At 34.5% G+C, this 9,019-nt stretch overlaps 1 protein-coding gene across 1 annotated transcript in view; it reads right to left on the bottom strand.

The window, feature by feature from the left end:
• Positions 1–405: 405 nt before the first annotated feature.
• The window catches only part of MKI67 (marker of proliferation Ki-67), a 38,547-nt gene continuing 29,933 nt past the window's right edge, over positions 406–9,019 (bottom strand). Inside the window, exons 14-17 of the mRNA XM_015817670.1 lie at positions 7,325–8,403; positions 6,536–6,605; positions 3,185–6,130; positions 406–2,209 (exon numbers count right to left, since the gene is read on the bottom strand). Of these exons, the coding sequence (XP_015673156.1) occupies positions 2,079–2,209; positions 3,185–6,130; positions 6,536–6,605; positions 7,325–8,403 (4,226 nt within the window). The 3' untranslated portion in view covers positions 406–2,078. The remainder of the gene's footprint in view (positions 2,210–3,184; positions 6,131–6,535; positions 6,606–7,324; positions 8,404–9,019) is intronic.

The raw sequence follows: 9,019 nt of genomic DNA, 5'->3' as shown, positions 1-9,019 counted from the left end.
GTCTTGTAGAACATTGAAGTTAAGTGTCATATAAAACCTTGAAGAATTTCTATCTTAAAATTACTCAGATGGACTATAGTTCTAGCCAACTTATTAAATGCTTGGCAAAATATCAGGCTGACCTATGCAGATCTGATATTACAAAAATGACTTTTGAAGGATTATTTGACCTAGCACAAAATGCAAAGACACAATTAGTTACTCTGCAATCATGTAAAGAAAACTGAACCTGCCAGTTTAGTTCAGGTGTACCAAATGACAAAGTATAGTTAAGAAAGCATGCATGGGAGATTCCCCCCCCCCTCTCCTTTAGGATACATTAGCATTAAGTTACACAAGGCATGTCATCCTTCATTAGAATATCCTACACTTAATAATGCAATGTTTAATTTAATAATTTTATTAGGCCATACTCAGAAACAGCTTGCATTTCAAAGAAAATTAAATAAACCAAGAAATGATATAGTTCCTGATTGTAAATTGTGTAGAACCTTCACATGGGAACAAAGTACAAATTATTTCATCAGAAATTAATGACAATATAGTTGTTTTTAAAAGGGACACAAGTGAATAACCTCCTGAATTTATGGATGACCATCTTAGCAAGTAAAGCTGCTGATGGGTAAATGTTAGATTGTGAGCTTAAAACTGCCAAGTGCTTCCCACTAAAGATGTTTGGTAAATGAGAAATCAATTAAATGTGATATGTAGAATTTAAATGTCAGATTAAAAAGGGTTGGATAAAATGAAACAAAATGAACAAAATTAGAACAAATCCACCAGATACAGATACAAAATTTGAACATTACATTTTTTAGACATCACTATATATCACTTTTTCACTAGCCACTTTATATTAATAATTGGAAGAAAAAATATATTTATATTTAAAAAGTGTAATTAAAAAGAGGTAAGGCAATGGAATGAGCTACGATTCTGGATATGCAAAAATAGGGCAAAGAATGCAACAAGTTTTATTCCTGGAATGTTCTAAGCAGAATTCAGGCATCATCAGGCAGTACCAATACTCATGATATAACAGTATGTTCAGAGCCTGAAATATTTGCAAATTAGTTAATATTTCTTACTAACCAATTAAGAGAACAGTCTTTTGCCACTTCAAGAACCTTGAGTAAAAGGCTGTAAAAACTTCAACAATTTGCAAAATGAGTTTTAAGTGAAGGCAATCCAACTGTTGAAATTTCTATAAACTTTTCTTTCAAAAAAGCTAGTGCATAGTAAAAAGTTAGGGTAGATGGATAAGCATACCACACTTGAATTTAAAGGCTATGGGGCAGTAAGGTCCTGGGAAAATTTGAAGGTTGGCACACAAAACTACATGTGGGAAGTGAAAAGAATTGTATACGGTTACTTGCCCCCAATTTTCAAGAATCTGGGTCGGCAAAAACTTGGGACTATCTAACTTACCTGCATTTTGCTTTGACAGTATGATAACCTGTGTCAAAGTAAACCTAAGCAGTTTATCCAAACTTACAAACCATTTTTCCCCCAGACTGGGTACATACCCTTCAATAGGACTGCTAATCAAACATCTTCCAGACTTGTCTTCTTGTTCAAAACAGCAAGATTAGGGATAGTGCTAAACAGACAAAACACTGGGCGTTTACAAATTCAGATTTCTATGTTCTGAATAGCTGATGTTTTTCACCCTGGAATCATTACAGTAGTTGTGCAGTGTAGAAGAGCTAACATGAGCATGATTCCAAGAACTGTGCCCAACCTATGCTAGTTTGGCAAACACCTTGACTTCAATTGGATCATCATATAAAGCAATGCTGCTTAAGTATGTTTTTAATTTTGAAACACATAAGTACAGTAGCATTAGCATTAAAACATTTGTAGACAATACAAATCAGAGTAGTTAAAAGTTAAATTCCTAATCCTTTGATATTTTAAACAAAAAAATATTAAAAATAATTGGAAAAGCTATTTACAAAATATTTGCATCAGATATTGTCAATGTCAAGTTGAAGTGAATGTTGAAGCATTTCAATTTCAAAAGTTTTACGGTCACATTTTTTCAGATTAAAAAATGCACCCAGAGCAAATATTATAATCTATTTTCTTATTCTTTTGCTTGCTCTTGTCCTGCCTTCTGTTTCTCTAGGCAGTTCAGTCATCAGAATGGTATTCTCTTCTTTCGTTTTCTTTTTTCCTCTTGTTTGCACTGTTATACTTTCAGTGTTTTCTATGGAAAAAATATGATACCAATATTTAGAAGAATTCTTCCTAGAGTAGTAAATTATTTGGAGTAAACACAAACGCGCACACACACGGAACTTTGAAATAATCCAATAGGATTAAAATCAATTAAATTCAAGAAAACCTTCAGCACACTTTTAAAACATTCTGAAGAGGGATGCATGCTATTGCTTCTCTAAAGCCCCAGGAAATATAAGTCCCAAAATGTACAGAACAGAAGTGCCTAATTAATTTTATATTCTCTCATTCAAACTCTGATAGTATTAATCAATCTGATGCCTTTTAGATATATTGTCGCTATAGTACCAAGAAGTTTGAAAACTGTAATCATAACACATCTACAAATTATCACACTAAAAAAGAGCATTATTTGGGAGTGTTAACAAAATACTGCATTTCTGGGCAGGACAATTTAGTCTATTACTATGAGCAAAAATAAATCCTTCCAATAGTCAATAGAATTAAGAATTGAAAAAGATATACAGCACACATGTAACTAAAGACCTATTATCAAGACTCCTTCAGAATTTTCCGAAAGAAAGTTCCTGCATCTATGGGGAAATGGGAGTTCTAAGCTGCATGTCCAATCCATAACCAAGAAAGGAAAAAAAAATCCTCTTTTAAGTGGACTATGTATTGATCTGGACTGACTTCTTGAGTTCTCAATTGCACTCTGTGCATATTCTTCTGATATTAAGGTTCCAGAGTGGATTTTAAAATGCAAAACCTGTGTATTGGTTTGGGCTCATTTGTGGACCTTTTGGAGTGTGCCCTTCTTGAACCATTATGCTCTAGTGATATTAAGATTCCAGAATAAAATGCCAAAACTGAAAATCCCATTCAAATACAATTTGGGAGCAGAAAGACAAGATCAGGAGGAAACCTGTGCTTTACTGGATTATCTCTTTAATTCTAAAGAGTAAGAAGAAAACTTACTAGTCTAAGATAAAAGATAACATACCTGTTTTAGAGACTGTTGATTTGTTTCCTGGAATTACATTGTTCACCATGTTAGCAGTGGTAATTGTTTCTGAATTGTTAATTTTTCTTTTTCCACGTTCTGATGAACTCTTTTGCACTGGCATATTTGGGTGCGTAAGATTTTTATTTTGGTCATAATTAGACGAATTACTTTGATTGATGTTTTGGGTCATGTTTTTTATTTCAAGAAATTTTGGTCCCTTGCCCTTCGAAGAAATTTTATTATTAGAAACATTATTTAGAATTTGTTCATTAGGAGAATTATCACTGCCTGCAGATAATGTAAGTTTTTCTTTGAGAGGAGAAACAGCAGCCTCAAGTTTATTAATTTTTCTTCTACCTCTTCTTCGATTGATCACAGTTGCCATAACTGTTTTCTTCAAATCTTTGTTTTGGGTTTCATGAACAAACTCTTCTTTTGAAATAATGCACTTTCCTTTGAGAGAGCGTGTCATTATATTGTATGTACCAGAAAGTTTTGCTAACTTCCTTGTTCCAACAGAATTTTTGCAGTTTCCACTTTGATTTTCAGTAGCAGAAGATGATGGTGACAAAGTAATGCTCACTTTCAGGGAGGGAGAAACTAGTGATACAATATTAGTTTCTTCTTTTTGCTTCTTTGACTGGTGCTTTTTTTCAAAACTATTTTCTAAAGGACCCACAATATCTGTTACTGGTTGACTCTTTTTACTATTAATTCTTAGCTCATCATTACTTGCTGATGTTTCACAAGGTGTTAATCGTTTTCTTTTACTTCTGGATGTACTTTGTTTTGATACGGCTTTTGAATCTTTCTTTCCATTTTCTTGAATGTCATTATCAATAAATTCAGATTGTTTACTGGAAGAAACTGAGTTTGCTGAAATTTCATGAACTATTTTTCTTTTTCTACATTTGTATGTGAAATTCTCATTTGCATTACTTGCTGATTTCAAATCTTCATTTGGATGTTCATCTGAATGTTCCCCTTTGTTTGATGACAGCAAATGGCAGGTATCATTTTTGACAGAAGGGATTTTCTGAGATACAACAGTGCTTCTTGCTCTTCCAACTACTTTTGATTGATCATCCTTTGCAAGACAAGCATTTTTACCATCTATATTTTGATCTAGTATAGTGGCTATCTGTGTACTGTCAAAATCTGTAGATATGTCACCAGAAATAGTTTTTTTATGTTTGCCCCGCCTGGGTGGACTCTCTTTCACTATCCTTTGGCTCTTCAGTGAACAGGATTCTTGAGCATTTCTTTTCCCTCTTGCCCTTTTGGACCAATTATCCTCTTGTCTGATAGCCACATTTGGGCCTTGGACATCAGCTGCTTCATTACCGGATGTTTCATTGACTTGCTTGCTTTTTCCTCTCCTGGGTGGATTTTCTTTTACCACCCTTTTTGGTGGAATGTGCCCTTCACAACGTTGCCCATTTTCTAATGGCAATATTTCAGATTTTTCAAAATTCTCATTTTGAACTTGTGGCAAAGAACATCCGCCTTGGGATGAAGGGCATTTGTTTATTGTTGAATCCTTTTCTCCAAAAGTGTTATTTTCTAAAGGAATAGGTTTGGGGAACACTTGAACTATCTTTCTCCCTCTGCCCCTTTTGGGCTGATTTTCTTTTAGATTAACAATCATATCATGATCTTTCACATCAGAGACTGATTTACTGTCACTTTCCACAGAAGGGCTGGAAACTGATTTTTTGCCTCTGCCTCTGCTAGGCAGATTCTTTTTTGATAGCTTTTCTATTCTGGGCAGACTGGGCTCTGCAGAAGTTTGCATGCTTTCCAAGGGAACCTTTGGAATCCCATTAGAAATGTTTTCAGTTTGACTTTTTTCTTCGTAAGTATTACCCTCATATCCAAGTGCACATTTTTCTTCAGAAGCCTTAAAGTCATTATTAAGTAAAAATTGAACTGTTTTTTTCTTCTTCTTCACTAAATTTTCTTCCATTGCTGTTAGATTATTTTCTGAAGCTTCGGTTTGACATATTTTAGATATTGTACATTTTTGCCCTCCTTGCTTATCTTCATTCAGAGTTGTGATTAATGTTTCTGGACTTGATTGTATTGCAGCAATCTTTCTTCTTTTATTTCTTTTATTACTCTCTTCCCCTGACATTGTATCACTTGTTTTACCTTTGGCAAACGCTGTCTTTAGGTCACTTGCACTCTTTTTTACATTTCTAGACCTTAGCCGTGTTTTGGCAGTTAAATCACTTTCATTTTCTTGAACTGGTCTATTTTCTTCCAAATCCACATTTGTTACAGTTTTTCCTTTTCTTTTAGTTGCCGCTTTTCGCCTGTTCACCGGCTGTTTTTCTACTGTTGTTTCCTTTAAAGGTTTTTCTAATTCCTGAGTATGGTTTATGTTATCAGATTCAATATTTCGATTTGTTTCAACATGCTTCTTCTTTGGTCTTCCTCTCCGAGATAATTTGGTTGCTTCAATTGTTGTACAATTGCTTTCAGATTTGTGCAATGAATTTAATTCTGTATGGTTGTCAAAACTTTCACTGATTTGCTCACAATTAGCTGATCTTGATCTGTTCTTTGTAGGTCTCTGAATCGTCTCTGTATATACCACAAAACTGCAGTCATTTATTTTCCTTCTCCTAGTTCTAGCCAAAGCAAGTGGCTTAAGCTTTTCTGTTTTTAATGCATCAGAATTTTCAGCTGCTTCATTTACAAAATCAGTTTTGGCTTCATTTTTGGAACTGATTCCATCTGGTTGGTAGTTTTCAGAGAGAGATATTGCTCTGGTTGTTTCCTTATTGAACTCTGTTTTCAATTCATTAAATGAATTACATGTAACATGGCCTACATAGTTTGGAACACTACTGTTATTTTTTGTTCCTGGAAATTGAGATTCTTTTTCAAATGCAATTTCCAGGTTTCCTTTGCAACTTCCAGGCACATTTTCTACGGACTCTGAAATAAAACATGTTCAAATATATTTTTAAGATCACAGTCATTAAGAAAAATGAAGTTTTGAACTGATGTTCGGGGTAACTTTCTTTTTACTTTGGACAAACATTTATGTAAGTATCTCAGTAATGACATACAAACTTCTTTTTAGAATACTGTCCTAATATTTATATTCTAAAATTTGTATTAATTTTAAATTTACAGAACTCTTGCTAATTTTTAAAAAAACAGTTCTCATGAATTTTCACTGCAGTGAAACAATTTTATCAAAATTAAAATATGTAAAATTCTAGACAAAACTTTTCTGCATGAACAAAACAGAAACACATCTTCATTTATCTATGTTATAGCATACATTCAAAAGAATACACAAATCCTGTTTTTTAATGAAATAAACTTTATACTTACCCACTTTATTTCTGGAACTGATATAAGATCCATTTTCTTCCACAAGATTCACAGACTCTGGCATTTCAACCTATAAATATTACAGTTATTAAAATAGCTGACATCAAAATATTTCTCACTTATAAAAATGTTCCAGTACCCTTCCTTGAATGATGCAGCTTTGTATTTTGTAAGGCTGGGCTCAGGAAACTGTGCAGCTGAACACTTTTTCCAAATTTGTTTCTTAAGTGCATGCAGACTACACTTATGCTGTAACTGCCAGCAAATTAAAGTAACTGTGCTTACAACAGCATGCATAGGTAAAGCATAGTGTTTCAAAAAGCTATGCTTCTCAATGAAATGTTTTACATAATCCCGTTTTATATTAAGAGAGAATGGGTGCTACCCAAATTCATATTATTAAAATATAATAACACAAGATAGGCTATATGTCCAAATATGAAGTATTACAGCTGGCAGTAACAGTAAGATGCATAGGAATATTTTTTAAAAATCTGTGTTTTGCAATACTAAAAGCTATAATTAAGAATCCAAAATATTTTAATTTTTTTTAGTGTAAAAATTAAAGTAGCCAATTACCACAAGATCACAATGTTTAGCCCTAAATCCAAAGGCCAAAGTAACTATCTAGTTGTCATTTGAATTTCCTGGGATTAAAATAATTGATCTCAATATTTCAAAATGTTATTATGTAATAAAAATAGATTATGTCAATTCTTCTAGGTTACTAAAGCATGGGCTACTTACCGTAAATAAAAATGAGTACAAAATTTGATATAATAAGCATACCTTATCATTTTCAGTGTTCATGTCTTTGACACCTGTATAATCTACATCAGGAATTATAGAACTCTCTTTAGGTTCAATCATAAAATTCTGCAATCCCAAGTAGTCATCAGTTGGCATAGATTTTGGTTTTGATGTTTTCAATGTCTGAGTACACCCAACCAGCTTTGGTGACATCATTTGAATATTTTCTCTATCTTCTATTGGCTTCACAGTTTGCTGAACTTTCTCATTAATGTCATTAATATGTGTATCTTCCATAGGTTGTATTTTCTGTTGTGTTTGATTTCTGATAACACTTCCAATCATGTTTTTTACTTCTTCAGTAGATATCATAGATTTAGTATAGATATCATCTGAAAGAGGCTCCATAGTCTGTCTGGGTGTCTTCAACGTCTTGATTCCTGAAAACACCTCCATGGGTTCTGATTTTTGCTCAGGTGTGTCCAAGAGCCTCTTAACCCCTGAAAGATCCTCAACAGGTTCAGATTTTTCCTTAAGTTTCTTAAAGAGCCTCTTGAGTCCTGAAAGATCCTCAACAGGTTCAGATTTTTCCTTAGGTGTCTTAAAGAGCCTCTTGAGTCCTGAAAGATCCTCGACAGGTTCAGATTTTTCCTTAGGTGTCTTCAAGAGCCTCTTGAGTCCTGAAAGATCCTCGACTGGCTCTGACTTTTGCTTAGGTGTCTTCAAGAGCCTCTTGACTGCTGAAAGCGCCTCAACGGGCTCTGACTTTTGCTTAGGCGTCCTCAAAAGCCTCTTGATCCCTGAAAGCACCTCAACAGATTCAGATTTTTCCTTAGGTGTCTTCAAGAGCCTCTTGACTCCTGAAAGCACATCAACAGGTTCAGACTTTTCCTTAGGTGTCTTCAAGAGCCTCTTGATTTCCAAAAGCTGTCTGACTGGCTCTGATTCTTGTTGCGTTTTTTTTTCTTCCATTCCCATTATATTACTTTCATTTAGTGATATCATTAAATTGTCGTGAATGGATACTTGTGATACTTCTTCCAAAGCTGGAGATATTACATCTTGACTGTAAGCTATTTTTTGGCTTGAAATCTTAAAATCCAAAACGGGCTTTTTTTCTAATACAAATAGAAAAATGATAACAGTAATGAAACTTCACTGTCTATATTAACAAAAATATACTTGAATGTAAAGGAATATTACTTAAAATAATTATGTATAAGACTATACATTTTAGAATAAAACAAGAAACATAAAAACCAAATTACAGCAAGAATAATAAAAATGAATTAAAATCAAAACAAACTACTCATAACGGAAAACATACACATAATTGGGACTGTACCTTAAGCAGACTGAATACTTGAAACATGGCAACTTCTAAGTAGCAGAAGGGCCAAAATCTACAGCCATCTGCCAATTACAGCCTCGCCGCAGGGAGACGGAACCACTTAGATGGTTCCGTCCCAGGCTCCTGATGGACCCGGAGAGGTTTCTGACGGAGCTTGGGCCATATCCGGAGGCGTTAGGTCACGACTCGGCGGAAGATCAGGCCGCGGCCGCAGCACTGGACCGAGTCGTGCCGCTGCGGCCTCTGACCCGGCGTAGATCTCAATTAGCCCCTTGGTTTACTGAGGAGCTGAGAGAGATGAAACGCCGGAAAAGACGCCTAGAGAGCAGTTGGAGGACGTCCCGGACCGAATCCGACCGAACACAGGTAAGGAGTCATATTAG

This window comes from Protobothrops mucrosquamatus, unplaced genomic scaffold (genome assembly GCF_001527695.2).
Source record: "Protobothrops mucrosquamatus isolate PMUCROS unplaced genomic scaffold, P.Mucros_1.0 scaffold_128, whole genome shotgun sequence".
Taxonomy (NCBI): domain Eukaryota; kingdom Metazoa; phylum Chordata; class Lepidosauria; order Squamata; family Viperidae; genus Protobothrops; species Protobothrops mucrosquamatus.
The sequence above is the reverse complement of the archived record's forward strand: the minus strand, read 5'-3'. Positions and strand labels throughout refer to the sequence as shown.